The sequence below is a fragment of the Orycteropus afer genome, unplaced genomic scaffold, assembly GCF_000298275.1.
Source record: "Orycteropus afer afer isolate SDZICR_OR568_19922 unplaced genomic scaffold, OryAfe1.0 scaffold00036, whole genome shotgun sequence".
NCBI lineage: Eukaryota > Metazoa > Chordata > Mammalia > Tubulidentata > Orycteropodidae > Orycteropus > Orycteropus afer.
This window is the reverse complement of record NW_006921623.1, coordinates 7,851,991-7,871,154: the sequence shown is the minus strand read 5'-3', so window position 1 is coordinate 7,871,154 and position 19,164 is coordinate 7,851,991. Positions and strand designations below refer to the sequence as shown.

General features: G+C 42.1%; 1 protein-coding gene across 1 annotated transcript in view; it reads right to left on the bottom strand.

The window, feature by feature from the left end:
• Positions 1 to 1,133: 1,133 nt before the first annotated feature.
• CADM1 (cell adhesion molecule 1) overlaps positions 1,134 to 19,164 on the bottom strand; it is a 403,293-nt gene continuing 385,262 nt past the window's right edge. The window contains exons 10-12 of the mRNA XM_007936507.2: positions 17,576 to 17,629; positions 3,520 to 3,651; positions 1,134 to 1,252 (exon numbers count right to left, since the gene is read on the bottom strand). Coding sequence (XP_007934698.1) covers positions 1,134 to 1,252; positions 3,520 to 3,651; positions 17,576 to 17,629 — 305 coding nt within the window. The remainder of the gene's footprint in view (positions 1,253 to 3,519; positions 3,652 to 17,575; positions 17,630 to 19,164) is intronic.

The following is a 19,164-nucleotide window of genomic DNA, read 5'->3' as shown; positions in this document are numbered from 1 at the left end:
TGCCTTTCTAACTAAGCACAAAGGAGAAAAAATAAGAAAACCTGTCCCATTCAGTCATTCGCACACCACGTGGACTTGCTTTTTCCTACAAATTAGTGAGAAGTAAGGCCGATTGGGAAAGGTGGATGGAATCATTTGGAACAGAAATAACCAGAGCAGAACTATCTTTCCCCCCTCCCTACTCCCCTCCTGTGGCAACTCAGATTTGTCCACTTATACAAAAGGAACAGACTGCACCTGTCAGGTCTGTTTAGGGCATTGAAAAAGGAGGAGCCCTTTATGCCCCAAACCTTTCTGGATAGCGTGGGGTATCTCTACTGAGCCGTCTACAGATACGGAATTAAAGACAGATTCAATCTCATTGTGACACACCTTACTTGCAGATAACCCTGTACAGTAATGTAGTTCCACAGCAAACAGAACAGTTTCTGAATCACAGTCTAATTTTCTAGTCTTCACTGCTCTAAGTATTTGAAACATGGGCAGCAGCAAAGAGTTCTCATTGTTTGTTCACCCAAATCTTTACGACAACAGAGAAGAATGCATTATGGATACACTAAATTCTGAACTATGAAATCTAAACTGTGCTGGTTCTCCTTTTATGAAACTGAAGTTTGAACAGAAAGCAGTTATTTTAAGAGCAAACCAAAGGAAGTCAAAATAACAATAACAAAAGGAGGGAGAAGATTCTAAGGAATCCCAGCAGGCAAATTCCAATATGGGAGATTTTGGAAAAAAAAATTCCAAAATTTTTTGGAAAAAAGAAATGTACACAAAGGAAGGAAAAAAGAAAAGCAAAAGAAACATAACAAACAAAAAACAAGGCACAGAATTTTCTGCAATCTACCTAAACAAAACCTAAGTATCCAAGTTTGACTTGGTAGGAAGAAATAACTAAAAAAAAAAAAAAAGAAAAAAAAAAATACAAACAAACAAAAAAAGAGGTGTCAAACAGCAGAGTGTACTTTTCAAAGAACATTTTTTTACACAGCAAATCCCAAGCCTTCCCAGTCTCACACCTTTCCACCCATTCATAAAAAAACACACGAATTTTCTCGCAAGTTCCATTATCACTGTCTCTTTATCATCTAAATAGGGCCAGTTGGACACCTCATGGAAACAAAAAGGCTGATCTAGATGAAGTACTCTTTCTTTTCTTCAGAGTTGTTCTGTCCTCCTTCTGCATTGATTATAGCTGTGTCTGCGTCTGCTGCGTCATCGGCTCCTTTGGCTTCATGAGTGAAGTATGTACCTGAAAGATGAAGGGGTAAAGCACCGTGACTGTCTGATGGCCTCTGTGTAAAGTGGTACAGAGATGGCAACTTGCTTTATGGCCATCATCAGCCGAAGTGGTGTGCAGGCAGCAGAGGGGAAAAAAACAATTGGAAGAAGAGAGGGAGCTGGATGAGACAAATGGGGATCCGGGGGGTTCCAAAGGCACCACTCCAACAGAACCGCTGCGATATAATTCAGCAAATGAAACATTAGAGCAGTGATTATGACCAGAGGATGTCAGCAGAAGACGTGAGTGGGAGCTAAAAATGCAGGAAGCTGGAGAGCTGCTGACTAACGTGTAAACAGTAAACACCCAGGACCAATGACCAGCTATGAGCACATACATGGTTAAAGACCAAAGCAAGGAAGAGCAATTAGCCAATAAATGAATTAGGGCCCCTGTGATGCTTCTGGCATCATCTGAAATCGTTTCTTTGAACCAGTCTCCTGCCCTTGTGAATCAGTAATGCCAAGTCGTAAGTGAGAATGTGCTTGAACTTGTACAAGCATGTTTGATTTTCTTGTGCCTTTAATTTCAGAGTGGAGTTTGAGATTGAGGTTGGAGTATCCAGATTGATAACAAGGCTTAAAACCAAACCCACTGCCATGGAGTCGATTCCAACTCACAGCAACCATATAGCACAGAGTAGAACTGCCCCATAGGGTTTCCAAGGCTGTAAATCTTTATGGAAGTAGAATGCCTCATCTTTCTCTGGCGGAGCAGCTGGTGGGTTCAAACTGTCAACCTTTTGGTTAGCAGCTCAAGGCTTTAACCACTGCTCCACCAGAGCTTCTTAACAAGGTTTAGGACCTGTCTTACTGAACAAGTGACTCTCTCTCCTAATGTAATTCTAACCTGGACCCGGATTCATGGATTTGCTAATTGGCACAGCCACTTTATCATGACAGTAAACAAAACTTTACAAAGTTGGTGATACTCTCATCGCCAAGTCCCACAGTTTAAATGGAGAAAGACAAGGACGTAAGTAGAGCTTCAACTATCCTGCCATAGTGAAATGACCCTCCTCCTGGTATATACTATATTCTTAAACTCTTAAATTTTAAGAAAGGCTGATACATTTGCTATCTTTTCAGGATTTCAAAGTGACAACTCTGAGAAAGCTGGCAGTCAAACACTCTCCTGTTGGACCTGGATTCCCCCTCTCCCAGAGTACTGTACACGGCCCTCTTCCCCGATCCTCCAGAGCTGCGGCCCAGACTTCGGCCCAGGCCTCACCTTTCTGGCTCTATCAAGCACAACAGAGAGAGGCTGGGAGTCATGGCCTAAACAGACTGCCTCCTGAGTGTGGGCAGAGGGTGAAGTACAGATAGCTCCCTGAGTCCCCAACTGTTTTACGCATGAGAGGGGCCGTTGGTATCCTAGAGGCAGTTGTCAAGTACCCCAGGCCTCCTTTGCTGCTCTCAAGAAACCTTCCCTCTAACCCAAGTTCTAAAATCAAGTAGGATGCAAGTGCCTAGAATGAATACTACATGAGAATCCCCCAAGCTCATTGCACAGTGCTTGAGAAAAATAACTGAAAAAGACAAGGGCGGACAAAGAAAAGGAAGAATAAATTACCAAAAGGGGAGAAGAGGATCAGAGCAGCATGGGGCAGAGAGGAGGAGTGTGGGAAGAGATGATTGCCCATCCAGACTGCACAGCTGATAAGTGTGATGATTAATGGCAATTTAAATCAATTGCACTGATAATTTTAAAAATACATTATTTATGTGGCGTTTAAGCCAAAAGGATTTTCTTTCACCTGGGCACATCAAACCAAGCAAGTATTCTTGATGTTGTGACCAGGTTACACTGAGTACTGGGGTCAGGCAGCAGGGCTGCCTACCTGCCTTCCAGTCACATAGGTTCTGGGTGAGCCTTTTCCATGATGGTCTCTGTGGATTTCACACCACACCTCGCCTGCCAGCCCCTACTTTAGAATTTCCACCCTATCCCCAATTACGGATTGTAGAATAACAAATCTACAAAGCTTTATATTTAGAGAAAATCCAAATCAAGGAGTGCTGCTCATCAACTCTCAGAGTCCTAATCAGCAGCTGGTAAGATTTCTGTTTTTTTTTTTTTTTTTTTCCTTTTTTCCCTCCTCTCTCAGCTACAGGAATCAAACAGGCTGGGTGGTCACATAAACCCAAGTGCCTATCAAGGACAATCTTGCAAAGTCTCAAATGCAGGGGCTGTGGTGACATGGAGCCTCCTCCTGCCTCCCACAGCACCTTGCTTACCTTTATGTCTGGCAAAATAGCGCCCCAGAATGATGAGCAAACACAGCATGGCGAACACCACCACGGCCACGACGCCGCCGATCACAGCGTGATCCACTGCCCTTATTGAACCTTCTTCGCCTGCTCGAGAATCTGTTGGAATCAGAAGAGGAATAGGGATGTAGAGCTCATTACAAGACACCAGGAGCCCTGGCGACACTGCCTCCAGGGTCAGAAGGTTGCCTACTTTGTTAATGAAGGAGTCAGAGAGAACAATCTAGATGGATCAGGTTACACAGAGGGAACAGACTGACCTGTCCAGTGCTGAATTGATCTGTTCTCCCCACGAGGCAATTTCATTATAAGCAACATAGGAACACTAATGCACATGGAACGAGCTTAGGGAGGCAGGGAGGGAAGAAATAGTCTACCTGGTCCTGACCTAGTCTCAGAATTCACTCTGCCTATACCCAGTTGCAGACCCTAATTAAGGACACCGACCTAGCTATTTAAGGGCATTCCAAATGGCACCTTCAGGCAATCACTGGAGCTGTGGCGGGGACGCCAGAACACCTTTCTTTAGATGCCCAGTGACTTACTTCCTTATACGCACAGGAAAAGTAAGGAGCTCAAAAGCCACAGCTGCCTAGGGATAAAACAAGGATTATAAGACTAAAGGCAAGTAACATGTTTGCTACATTTAGGATGTATGAGGGAGTAAGCCTTGATCTAAAACCTAAAAACCTATTTCAAAAAGGACAGGAAGGAATAATTGTACATTGCCACAGACGGTTTTTATTTTATTTATCTAACACCTCTTGATGCAATTAATTTTCTCTTATAAGCATCACTCCCTCAGGATGTCTTCTTCCGACTGACGAACGACATGTTTGGCTGGGGAACAACTCCAAAATGAACCCGGAATGAGCTATGGGGATGTAGAATGGATGTATGGCAGTGTAAACAATTTTAATTTAGGAATGTGGCTACATCACCCCTTGCTGAAATCTTAATGGCACCCAAGATTTACAATGTAGTAAAAAACAATTATTCTCTCGTTGATTAATACATTAACATTTTGGAATGGAAGCTAAACCATTGTCTTTTTTTTTTTTTATTGAGTCAAGTACGACACCTCCATTAAAATGATTTACTAGCTGTACCTTACAATTTAAGCACAGCAGCAACAGAAACGGTAAAAATCTTTTAACTTTACATGATTTGTGAAGTCATATGTGAAGGATTTACCATTTAAATCTTTCAGTACAAGAAGCACATGGCCTATAAATCTGTCCCCCTTGCAGTTGCTGGACGCCTAAGAGAAATGCATTTCACCAGGAAGACTGAGAGTGCAAATTCAAGTCAATTTTTAAGAAAGATTTATCTCTGTCTCTCTCCAAAGAACAGAGCAAATCTCTGAAGCCTCCACCTCTAATAATATTTGAAGTTTATCGATCAAGTGTACAGATCCGTGACAGCTAAAGGTAATGGTGCTCTTTTGAGCCGAAACCTGATACAACGCTTTCAGCAGGAGGGCATGATTTACACTTTCTATCGATATTTCCAATTCGGCTCTGAGATTAAGTACTGAAGGATGTGGGGAAATAACTCGTGACTGAGGGGTCCATGAAAAGTGCTTTAATTAAAAGAGTTTAAATCTTAAAAACTGAAGTATTTAAAGTGTTTCATTAAGTTACCTTTGAAAGGACTAAAAAAAACCAAAAAAAAAAAAAAAAAAACCCAACAACAACAACAAAAACCTCCAAAACCAAATGCAAACAGAAATACCAAATCTGTGGCAGCAGCAGCAGGTCACCCAGGACAACAGGATGATGGGAGTTTAATTGAAGAATGGAGATGGGTTGGAGGCAGAGTGCACCACAGCCAAATAGCCTGCTGCATGATGTGCAAGCCCCTCTAGCAACATGTCTAATAAGCTCAACTTGAAACGTGGTGGAGAGGAATCTCCCTTCTCAGCCAAAAGTGTTGCCGACTGCAGATGCTACAGCTTCCACCGTCTTGAAAGTCATGTCAACAAGGTGCAACTCTGCCATGAATTTTTTTTTTCCTTCTTAAAGACAACAGAGCTTGTTGATGGGGGAATGCTCCCTGTGGGGTGCTGTTGGACACAGGGGTCTTCTGGAGGACAGTGCCTTTACACACTGGAGACTCTCACCCCAAAGTCACAAAATCAAAATTGTTCACAGGGGGACAGAAGTGACAGAAACCTGACAAGATGTGTTTTCCTGAAGGAGCTGTCAAAATAAGGCATCTTGTGGGAAGGAGAATTAACTAATCTTCCAATTGCCATGAGCTCCAGATCTACTAAAAATGAGGCATCTTTCAACTAACTCTGTATGTCTTAGAACTGGTTGAAGAAAATGAAATGTTATGAGATATGGAACAGAGGAGGAAGTGAGAACAAGAGGCAATGGGGGAAGACCGAGAGCAGAGAGAAGCTTGGAGAAGCTGTCCCAGACATAGACTAACCCACTGGGGAAAGGCACTCTCCTGTCCACTGTTAAAAGACCTTCTCGAAGCCTAGATGCAGAACAGTCTAGAAGCCGAAGAAGTGAAAGCCAGTGACAGAGCTGCTCTGTGATAAAGAAAAACAAACAACAATAACCAAAAAAAAACCTCTACAAAAAACAAAAATCCTCACAGGGCATGTATCTGTGGGATTAATTTCTTGAGCCAAAACTATTCATTTGACTTTTGCTCCCCATGAACTAAGCTAAATATGATCAGTGCTTTTTTTCCACCCCTTGCACTTAGCCCAAATTAAATGCCACAGTTCTAGTTCTCTTTCCCACCCTCAAGGGCATACATATTTTATAGACACTTATTTATAAGGGTAATATCTTCAGCTATCTTCTGATACTTTGATCAGAAAGTTTACTACCACCACTTAATCACCGAGATATTTTTCCTGCCTTCAATTACTGCAGATGGACACAGAAGGTAACTGATGTTTAATTTACAGGGAACATTGCTGGTTATGAGTGCTTCACGCCTCTTCCCACCCCCCTCCCACCTCCTGGGTTTACTGTGGGAGGTATTAATAGAGTTGTGCCCATTCACTGGTGTCTCTGTCATGGCTCGACCTCCCCTGTGAAGAGCAGAGCTGCTTCCAGACTCATCTTTCTTTTTCCCTTTGTTTCCATATGTGAGATGGGTGGGAATTTTTACAGTGCTCTGGACTGGCCCAAGGGTGGGGGCCTTATGGTGAAAGCTGGTTCACATAGGATAAGAACTGCTGTGGCTACAATATAAAGCAATGGCACAGTACATTATGCAAAGAGGCACAGAGCTAATGGAATAGGATGGAAACTGGAAACTGAAGGAAATACAGACTATCAAAAGGAGCATGGCTTCGACAAAGCCCCATCAGCCACTTGTCTGATTCTACTCACAAGGCAAGAGCTCTGACTAGTTTCTTGAGAAATGATTCTAAATGAAAAACTTGGGAGAGTCTAAGTCAACCAATGTTCTTGCTCCTCTTAGGGTCGGACCCTTTCACACTGCTGGCTCCCATCTGAGCCAGAGAAAGAAGCCAATGAGCCGAATTCCACAGGTGCTACAGCTTCTGAATTGAAAGATAAACATGTGCCCATAAAGCTCGTCTAAACATGCCCAGTGTTCAGGCAAATGGACATCCCTTTAGTTTAGAGGGTAATGTTTTCTTGTTCCTTGTGCTGCCTCGGAAACCCAAGGAGGGGTCGCTATGAGTCAGATCCGGCTTGACGGCAGTGAGTTTGGGTTGAAGAGACTGTAATTGTGCCTTTCACTTAGTAACAGGTATAATAAGGTTCATATTCTGGGATGAAGCTTTGTCTCATCATCCTGAAAAATCAATGCCATGCTTCTGCTTGGTAGATGCTTAGAACATAAAGGTTCTTCCAACTTTGAAGACTCAAGCAAGCTTGGGTAGCACAGCCCAATTGGGGTTAAGAATCGTATCCAAATTCTTTCACATGTGACCTCAAGGCAAGGAGGCCTAGTCATTTGATGAGTGAGTTTTAGGTGCATGTTGCACATGTTGGGAGGTGCTCAACACAATTCATAATTGTGCTATAATCCTCCCTGCCTGTATTATCACTCTGCAGCCATTAATATGGCTCTGAGGGTGCCAGAAGTTTCTTTCAGGGCAGACACATGATGAGTTGTTTAGTATTCATGAGTTAGCTTTTCTTTTGGCAAAAAGCTAGAACAACTTGGCTCCAGGTGAGAGTTTCCAAGCTGCTTGCAGAATGCTAAATTTTCTACTACTGCTTGGGTCATAACTTCACCACTCTGGGCTCCCTTTAGCATCTTAGAAACTGCAAGGACAGAGCAAACTTCAAAGAAAGTCCATTTCATATTTCTTTACCCTGGGCCAGTTGACCCTGCCTGGTCCATTCCTCCTGGGTAATATGAAGGGGGATTCTAAAGGCAGTAGTTCTCTAAGGCCTGGCAAGGAAGGGGATTGCTAGTGGAACTTGAGTTGGCTTCCTCCTCCCTTTAGGGCACTCCTTTTTCTTTACTTGTCTCCCTTCCTCTAATTACTTGCAGGAGTCCTTGATGCAGCACTCTGGCAGACCTGCTGCCGTGTCAAGCAGGGCTCTACAACAGATCCTGGTTTCTATGGCTACTTTATCACCTGGCATGGGACATGCAACACAAACTGCCATGAGAATGCCATAATCATGGATTTGTGATGAGCCTAGAAGGCTCTGTTGCCAGAGGCAGGGATCCATGGATAACCAGGGAATGGCTAGTATATCCTAGACAAGCTCCTGGCAAATAGGGACTTTGGCAGAGGAAATCACTGAGCAGACGCCTCATTGCAACTGCAGCCTGCACACTTTGAAGCCCAGGGCTACATAGGGTCTGAGATCAGTCCTTCCTGAAAGGACATCATGTTTTCTACCTATGAAGCAGTAGAAGTGTGACATAGGGATATACAGTAAAATAAGGCACAGAGCATTACATCCACATTGAGCTGGCTTTCCTTAATATTTTCAAAACATTCCCAGCCCAGGCTTTAAAGCAGATTTAGCAAAACTTGGAGGGAGTTATATGATCTTCTTAAATGCACCTATTTATACTTTTCACAGGTTACAAACTACCTCAGATTTTGTCTTAAAAACTAATACCCAAACCATGGGAGAAGTTCAAATGCAATGTTGTTGTTAGGTGTTGTCAAGTCAGTTCCTAGTCTAGCGACCCTATATACAACAGGATAAAACACTGCCTGGTCCTGTGCCATCCTCAAAATTGTTGCTATGTTTGAGCCTTTTGCTGCAGCCACTGTGTCAATCCATCTCATTAAGGGTCTTCCCCATTTTCACTGACCCTCTACTTTACCAAGCATGATGTCCTTCTCCAGGGACTGGTCCCTCCTGATAACATCCAAACTACGTGAGATAAAGTCTCATCATTTTCATTTCTAAGGAGCATTTGGGCAGTGGTTCTTCCAAGACAGATTTGTTTGTTCTTCTGGCAGTCCAAGATATATTCAATATCCTTTGCCAACACCATCACAACAGCATCAGCTCTTGGTGTTCCTTATTCATTGTCCAGCTTTCTTAACATACATATGAGGTGATTGAAAATACCATGGCTTGAGTCTTCCAAGTGACAGCTTTGCTTGTTAATGCTTTTGCAGCAGATTTGCCCAATGCAGTATATTGTTCGATTTCTTGACTGCTTCTTCCATGGGCATTAACTGTGGATCAAAGTCAAATGAACTTGCTGACAACTTCAGTCTTTTCTCCATTCTTCATGATGTTGCTTATTCACCTAGTTGTGAGGATTTTTGTTTTCTTTATGTTGAAGTGTAACCCATACTGAAGAGTGTAGTCTTTGATCTTCACCAGTGTTTCAAGTGATCTTCCCTTTCAGCAAGCAAACTCACTGCTGTAGAGTTGGATCTGACTCATAGTGACCCCTCCTTGGGTTTCTGAGGCAGTATCACTAGGAAGTAGATTGCCCAACCCTCCTTCCAAGGAGTGGCTGGTGGGTTTGAACCGCCAGCCTTCTGGTTAGCATTCAAGTGCCTTAGGCACTGCACCACTAGAGCTCCTTTCAGCAAGCAAGGTTGTGTCATTTGCATATCACAGGTTGATGAGTCTTCCTGTCCTCCAATCTTGATGCCACCTTCCTCATATAATATGAATTCTCAGATTCTTTGCTCAGCATACAGACTGAATAAGTATGGTGAAAGATACAAGCCTGACACATACCTTTCCTGATTTTAAACCATGCAGCAACCCCTTGTTCTGTTAGAATGAGTCCTCCTATTTCTATTTATTGGACAATTCAAATGCTCAATCTCTCCAATTCCCTCATTCATGGATGACTGGAGAAAAAGTTAGAATTGTTGAATTTTTGCAACACTTCTGTCACACAGTTTAGTCTTAATCTCTTTCATGGACTGAGATCCTGTTGGACACGTCGGTTTAATTAAAAACTCTTAGAATAGGTATTTCTAAAGGAGATGCTGCTTCCAGTTTCCCAGGGCTGTAGGGATTAGACTATCTCAGCAGGCTTAATGACTATGATGTCATTTGCTACTTCTTGTTAGGAACAAATAAAAAGCCAGACAGTGGATTTTCCAAATCTGAGGTAAAAACAAAATCTGAACTTGGAAAACCTGGCACCATCTGAGAGAGGTAGCTACTCATTCTCATCACCTGTTGGTGCTCCCATCTACGGCAACAAAAATAAGTGTGCATTTTAAGCAGCACAACTTTATTACTGAAGGGGAACAAACTGAATGGCATGCGCTGACAAAATGCCACATTATTTGCTAATCCTAATATGTTATTCTTCTTTAAGATTTGCTTTTCTCAGCACCAATTCAATTATAGATGCTACAAATCCTTCTGACATTTAATTCCCTCTTGTCAGAGAGTAGTAAATGTATACAGTACATGCACAGCTTTCCCATTAAGATGTTAATATATATTGGAGCACACTAGCCTCTATGCTGCATAACCTTTCTTTCCTCTCTTTGTAGAAAGTGGGAGGGAAGGAATAAATGTAAGGGAAGAAAATTATGAAGATTCCCATACAGCATCCCAGGCAGCTAGTTCTACCCTTCAGCTGCATTTAATTCTAGCAATGTAACTGCAACTATACTAACATTTCAAAGGGACTATGTTAAGCTACTTAAAGGAAAACTGCAGTGATCATCATCGTGACACCCAGAGCTTGATAAACGTGCATTTAAATTAGAAGTACTGCATACAGATTTTGGCTGTATGCTGTCACTACTCAGTGACTGGGACTCAGAGCTTTCTCAAGGCATCGCCATGACTGTTACTGCCTATAGCTGTTCCCCAGGAATAGGCCCAAACAGGGGATGCAGGAAGAGTTAGGCTCTCGTCTCGTACCTGGGACAATAGAACGTGCATGGGGCTTGTAGACAGATCTAGGTTAGAAGCTAGGCTTCAATACGTTTCTGTGTGACTTCAGGCAAATCAATCAGCCACTCTGAGCCAGTAAGCATAGTAATATACTTCAAAGGGCTGCTTGGAAGGATCAGTGTGTTGTGGAGTATGAAAGTGCCTATCTGGCTCCCACTCACTGTCATCGAGTTGATTCTGACTCATAGTGAACCTATAGGACAGAGTGGAACTACCCTGTAGGGGGTCCAAGACTGTAAATCTTTAAGGAAGCAGAATGCTTCATCTTTCTCCTGGTGGGTTTGAACTACCAGTCTTTTGATTAGCAGCCCATGCTTTAACCACAGCTGCCATCAGAGTGCCTTGCCTCTGTGGCTCAGGGCTAAGCAAATCAGAGATTCTGGACAGATATTTGCCAAATTTCAATCCATTATATCAAAGCTCAGGAGCTCTGGTAGTGTAATGCCTAAGGCACTTGACTGCTAACCAAAAAGTTAGTGGTTCAGACCCACCAGCCACTCCTTGGAAGGAAGGTTGGGCAATCTACTTCCGTAGTGATACCACCTCGGAAACCCAAAGAGGGGTCACTATGAGTTGGGGCTGACTCAATGGCACACAGCAACAACAACAACATTTTAAAGCTCAGGGAAAGGCTTCATTCCCATGCTTTTCACTGACCCAAAGCTCTTTGGGGATAGGGGTTGTACTACATACTCAGCATTGTTCACAGATGGTAGGATGCCCAATAGATACTTGCTGAGTTGAAGTCATCAAGCCCTTTTTGTTTATGCAGAATCAACACACAGTAGTAACTAAGGGCCCTGCTGTTGCTCATGGGTGTGGCAGCTGAAGGCCAGCTCGTCCAAGTTATCATTCGGGTATACCATTTGAGTATCAGGATATTAAATAAGCACTGTTAACTAAATATGACAACGAGTGTTTTTGTTTTGTTTTAGTGATGATTTTTTCCCCTTTCAAGTTACTCGATTTAGTTAATTTAACCAACAGGGGAAATGACTTTTATGCCTCAGGATGTAAATCCTCCCAAGGCATTTCACATCACCAGAGAGACCCAGAGGCATGTTTATGAGTCCCTCTACTTATCTGATAACAAGGACAGAGAGGTTTGACTGCCTTTTCCATTTTAAGCAGCAGGAAGGCACTGAGGATGATCCCAGCGTTTTCCTTGAGGGGGTATACATCTGATAAAGACGGAGGAGTTATATAGTATTTCCAAACATACATTTCCCACTAGAATCTCTCTCTGGAGAAAGATGCTTCAGTGGACCTTAGGCATTTGGGGGGTGTGAGGAGGATGGATTAATGAACATGGTGAAGTCACCCCAAAGCAGTGTCCAACCTGTAGAACTGGGATTCTCACTTTGCGTTGTAGCCTGCCTCCCTTTTTCGTTTGGAGGAGAAGTTTCTGTTTGATGGTCTCCTTCCAACCCATAGAGGGAAAAAGTCACATGTTGGATTATGTGAAAGATCAGCAATACCAGGAAGTTCAGCCTCACATTGTGGGAAACCATGAACAAACTGGCATTAGACCCAATACAATTTTTCAACCTGCTGCCTTGTCTAAACCTGAATTTTAAAATAAGAGATCCTACATATTTCATCCTTTTCTAACCTATCACTTTTCCTTGGCATTTAGGACCACCTCAGGAGGAAACTGATCCCATAATTTAGGAGAATCAATGGGGACAACAGCACTGAAAACATCAGAATTTAGGTGTTCTGGAAAGAAGAAAGGGCTTGGTCGAGTGCTGGAGAGAACACTTCCAGGTCACTTAGCACATGGCTGTAGCCTGAGAGACTGCAGAGAGCTGACTTCCCCTACTTATTTCCTGAAGGTACACACTGAGTTGATGAGTTTGAAAAGGGACCAAGAGGAAAAGGATTCCCAAGAAAGAAGATTCCAGAGCAAAGGGAGCTATGGATTTCACTGGAGAAGGATAACCCTTCTAAATCAAAGGCCCCTATTTCCTGTAGAGGCAGACAGACCCGTCTTCTACTTTGGATTCCTGTCCTTTAAGTCACTTCATCTCTCAAGCCTATTTCCTCATTTGTAAAAACCAGACTCACAACCCTTCTTTAACAACCTCACAGGGATTTCATGGCAGTCTCCCCAAGGCTGTTTTTTTTTTTTTTTTTATCCCTCAAGTCTTTCTGTACCAATGGCCTTCCCTGATGAACTTTTCCAAGGTAGCCTCCCAGCCCCCTCCTCCTGCCAGGCCCAGTCACTCACATTCATTTTGGCTAGTTTTACTTTTTTACAGCAGTTATTATCTGAAATAATCTTGTGTTTCGAGCCTGTCACCAGATTACAGCTCTGAGAGAGGAGTCATCTTGGCACAGAGATTCTCAGCTGCTCAGCTCCTGGCTGGCCCTGCTCCCTGCTGTATCCCTAGAGTCCAGCCCTGAGCCTAGCAGACAGAAGAAGCTCCAATATGTTTTGTTGGATGAATAAAGGGCAAATTAGATAATTAATATGCATGAAAAAGCTTTCTCACCTGTAAAGCACTCAACAAATACAAGTGAAATAGTACTTAGGATTTATGGGCCAAAGTTTGAGCTATTTTTTAAAAAGTCACTATTGTTATCATTACTACTATTCTACAATGGAAATGGAGCAGCTTGTTTACCAAATCAGGGCCACATTTTAGGTGGAGGCCAGTTAGGAAAGTGCCCCCTACCCCCTGAAATGCTATGTCTATGGATAGTTCCTTACACGCATTTTGAGCAAGCCCGGCCAGGTTTCAGGGCATTCACAGTAACCAGATGGCCACAGACATCCATATCTCATCCCAGAGCTAGTAGTCTGGATCCAAGTGCTGCCATGATCTAAATTTAGACTATATTTTGAGCTCCTGTTTCTTTTGGGAGACTATAGTTGGTTTATGTAGATTCCTCTGTAACGCTTAAAACCCACTGCCATTAAGTCAACTCCGACTCACAGTGACCCTATAGGACAGAGTAGAACTGCCCCATAGGGTTCCTAGGCTGTAAATCTTTACAGAAGCAGACTGCCCCGTGGTTCTCCTGCAGAGCGGATGGTGGGTTTGAACCACAGATTTTTTGGTTAACAGCCCCATGCTTTCACCACAGTGCCACCAGTGCTCCTAGGCACGACTATCCATGCCATTTTAGAATTTGCCCTCCATCTGTGGTTTTCTGTGAATTGTGAAGGAGATGTAGGATTTTTCCAGATCATTTTCTGATTTGTAGGGCAAGAGGTGAAAACATCTTTGGGGGAAGTATGACAGCTCTGGAATTTCTTGTCAGTGCCTTTGCTTCAAAAGCAGAAGACGGATGGGTTTCTTTGATTGTGCTGGAGGGCCCTTCTCTGGGGCTCACTGTGTATTTACCACAGCACTCCATTAAACAGTCCCCGAGGGTCCTTCCATGGCTGAAGGGAGAGAGGCAGTTGGAGACATTTTTTAAAAGTTTTAAAATAAAATAGAAGGATAAATATGCTTAAAGCTATTCTATTCCACATGGGTGGCAATAACCACCAGCTGTCACCAGGAAACAGCAGATGTAATTGATAAAACAATTCAAAACTCTTGTGGATCCATCATCAATAAAGTTAACACCCCAAAAGTTAATGAAAAGATTTAAAGTAGAACTGGAAAAGCTCCCAAGGTCTGCCAATAATCAAATCACTGAACTATTCACAAACTTTTTTTTAATGCAGATTAAACAGGAGGATCAGCAGGGCAACTTGCTTTGCTGGGGGCGGGGGTGGGGGATGGGGGGGGTGGAGCACCATATGTTCCTTATGAAAATGTCATTAACTGAGGTAGCCCTGGTGAATGAGGACAAGGAGGGAAGAAGATCATCATTATTTTGAAGGAAATTCAGTATATAACATTTATATATACTATGGGACAGCTGAAATTTCTGCCCCGATGCAGCAGAGAATGGCTGGTAATATTATTCATTACCTCAGTTTAGCATTAAATGTGCAACACCTACTCTAATTTATTGATGGACCGTTTAAGACTAGTGTTAACCTGTTTGTCTTGTATTATAATTGAATTCAGTCTCTAGGCTACAGAAATTTGAGAAGTTCATCCTTTCTCAATCAATACGCTCCCCTTCAGTGACCCATTTCAAGACAGCTTCATAAAAAATAATGTATTTTGTTTTAATAAATTTAAACACTATGACAGCGGCTCAATTTTTATTGGTTGTTTTTTTTTTTTTTTTTCCCCTTCAGATGTCTCTGCTGCAGAGCTAAGCCAAGCTCACAATCAATAGTAATTGATTAATCAGCATCCCCTTTGAACAAAGGTGCTAATCAGTTTTTGATTGGTTCATCAAACCAGATGCAAAGGCAGCCCAGCCCCCGTCTGATAGTTCATCAGTGTTCTACATGACTTATGGTTCCTGAGCAATATATGACTGTTGTGTTCCTGGAGGGAGTAGGGCATTGGGGACAACTTAATTATTAATTTAAACAAATTATTATCAACACAAACAGTTGTTGGTTTATTGCTTCTGTCTTGGAGATGATTGTTAGAACTGCAGCAAAGATGCCTTTGATAGGGTTCAGGGCCAAAAGACCCAGGATATCCCTGAATGATGATACAGGTGGAAAGGGTACATAGTTGACTTAGTCACACTTTCCAAAAGAGGAGAAAAGTATTTTTGCATATCTGAACAATCATCGTGTGGCTAATATGCCAAGAGGGATCAGGGCCAACCCAGTCTTGGAGAACTTGGTCTTTTCTTAGTAACTCTTTGAGAAGGTCAATTGCCAGGGCCACTGTGTCAAAGTTGTTTTATTTAGGGTCAGGATCAGACTTGAGCTCGTCTAACAATCAGGAAAACAAACAGATTGCTTACTGCCAGCATTACAGTTTAAGGACTTACCCTTACTTAAAAGAAAACTGGGCTAATGTTTTTTGCAACTACTCGAAATATACCACAGATAACAGCGAGGTGAAATGGATACTCACTTTTTGATGGACTGCTCTTTCAAGCTGCCTTCTATTTATTAGAAGCCATTTTTCTACTTATTTATCTAAATTCTTCAGATTTGGAATTCATTTATTCACCCAACAATTATCTACTTACTAGTGCTTACTATCTGACAGGTGTAGTCAGGTATTGGGCATACAGCAGTGAATGAAACAGACCTGGCCTGCTGGAGCTCACATTCTGCGCAAAATCCAATAGCTAAGCTAAACCTGGGACAAAGGACATAACAGAAAATGAGAGGCATCCCTGAGGTTTGACAGATGCACATGTTGTTTGTTGTATGCTGAAGAGTTGATTCCACCTCATGTGACCCTATAGGACAGGGCAGTACTGCCCCTATAGGGTTTCCTAGGCTGTAACCTTGATGGGAGCAGATTGCCAGGTCTTTTCTCCCATCAATCGACTGACTGGTGGGTTCCAACCACTGACCTTTTGGTTAGCAGCAGAGCACATTACCATTGCACCACCAGGGCTCCTTTTACAGAAGCACATAGAAGGCAGTAAGTCTATCAGATTTGGAAACACTAGGCTGTTGTTGTTGTTGTTATGTGCCATTAGGTCGGACCCAATGCATAGTGGCCCCTCCTTGGGTTTCCAAGGTAGTATCACTACAGAAGTAGATTGCCCCATCTTCCTTCCGAGGAGTGGCTGGTGGCTTTGAACCACCAGACTTCTGGTTAACAGTCAAGTGCCTTAGGCACTATGCTACCAGAGCTCTTGAAAGACTAGGCAATAATAGCTTATTTTTTCACTGAGTAAGACCTATAGGTAAGGACTAAACCTCACAACCAACTATTCAAGGGAGTGGCAGGGAAACCTTTTCAGGAAGGGGCTGTGTGGAACTTTCCTTTTTAACAGGTTAGTGCAAGTGCCTGAAATTCTATGCCTTAGCTTCTCCATCACAATGACAAAGAAGGGGGCTTCATTACTGATTTATTAAGAAGTGACTGATCAAAATGTTCATGAAGCTGTAGCTGGTTGGCAGTGAAGTCCCACAACATCATGGGAGCTCATATAATTGTTTAGCTCTGACCACTTTAAATCTCCTCCCTCCCTTCTTTTTAGGATATGCTTCTTATTCTGGATTAGTAACACCTAAATCCTGGAATCAAGCATGAAACCTACTTTTGCAAGAGCTCAGTGTGCTGTGAAAAAGGTCTGAGGTGGGTAATTAGTTTACATCATGGTGTGTGACAAAACAATTGCCCCCCCTTCCTCCCAGCCCCTCCCCTCCTCCAGCTTCTAAGATAACCATGACATGGCTTTTCTAGTCTAGTCCACAGAAGTAGACAGTCAATATGACTTTTTTTTTTTTTTTTAAAAGATCTCTTCACATAATCCAACATCCTTAAACTGCACTGTAATATAACATTCCTCTTGAATCATTACATATTTAGGACATAAAAATTATTTTAAGCCACTGAACACAAAGTGGCTTTAATCCAACACCAAAGACAACTTGCCATCCGCTACATTGATAGCATTAACCCCAATCTGAAACAAAAATACCAAATAGCACAGGCAAGAAAGGTTGGGAGTGGGGAGGAAGAAAGAGCATTAGCAAAAAAAATTGTTTTTCTTTAGTCTCAAAATCTATATTTGCTGTGATTGCTCAGCAAACCAAACGGCTGTTGAGTAGAAGGGGACAGAGCACCCACAGGTTGGACACTGCAGTGCCTTACCTAATGACTAGCCCTTACCTGAGAGGTCCTCACTGTCCAGTTCTTCTGCGGAATTGGGCAACTGAGTAAGGCCTTACAAGTAAAAACAAATCGTTTTTCTTTCCATTCCTCGAGGGACATAAACAAAACACTTAAGAACTGAGGATGAATTTCTTAAAAAAAAAAAAAAAAAACATGAGCCAAATCTCTTGCTATCTCTCTCTTTTTTGGATAGCTTGAATGTATTAATCCACAAGTACATTTCTCCAATCATTTCATTTTATTATTGATATACAATTGAGGCAGAAAGATTCCTCAGTCTCCACTGTTCAAAGCACATGAAACATGAAGGTGAATGTTTAAAGTCACTCATTCATAACAGCATGCAAAAAGAAAAAGTAAATCAAGCCGGATTGTTAGCTGTCGATGCGCTGATACATCTCTTTAATACAAACGTATTTAGATGTTACATACTGATGTATGTAAGTTTTAGTTCACATTTTACTATAAATTGAAATCCTTTGCCAATACTGACAAATACAGCTCATTATCAATTTACGATGATCTTGGATCACATATTTTAAAATGGTACAGCATCTGTTAAGTGCAGATTGCAGGTTATGCCTTCATCACAAAATCTGATTCGCAAAATGAGTTTTTGAAAAAAGAGAATTTCATAAATCAATGGTATTCCTGAAAAATAAAACCCTCAAAGCTGAAAAAGCAGTCAGGTCAGGAGATAATCAAGTGGGTGCTAACAACGCCTACCTCCCACATCCCCACCAATGCTGGCCAGCTGTGATGGTTCCCAGCTAGCTCTGATTTGAATTAAAGAGGTAGAGGCAAGTCCATAAACAAGGGGAAGCTCAGCTAGCAGACTGGCTTCCCTTTCTTCCTGCTTTGTTTGCAGGCTGATTCTTTCATGAAGTTTATTAAACACAAAATGTTAGACAATCAAGGAGGCCTTTCCTTTTCTGCTCAAAGCCCTAGCTGATTGCCCCAGGTCCTTGGATTGGCACAACCATTTGCCTATATTTCTCTAATGGGATTTGCCACTTTTGTAGATAACTGTGGATCTATTAAACAGGTCTTTGAAGAGAAGGGTACATTTTGTTTATTTTTTCATCTTCTCCTTCTCCTGTAGTCAAGCACAAAATATGTCCTCAGTAAGTATTTGCTGAATTGATGATTTGGGACTAATAATGCTCAGTGAACTACCAACTAGAGCATAAAAGGAACTAAAATAAATGCTCTGCAAACAAGTTATGTCAAGCTGAGCACACTATTTAAACAAACAAACAAACAAAAAAACCCACATAATTTAACCAAAACGATCATGTACAAATGATCACTAAAAACTTGGGATTTTGAAGGTGCTTAATAAAGAAAAAACAACTCAATATTGATAACTAGGGTTGCTCTTGGGAAAGAAGGATTTGGGACTCTGGAAGAAGATACCTTCCCATTGCTACTCTTGGGTGCCAATATTCAAGGGCAGGTGCCAATTAAAAATGGGAGAATTTCAAGCCCATTAATGTTCCCTAACTATGAATTTATGCACCTAAAGGGAAAATGGTGAGTAATGCAATAAATTACAGAGGTAACTGAGTAAGGATGATACCCATTTG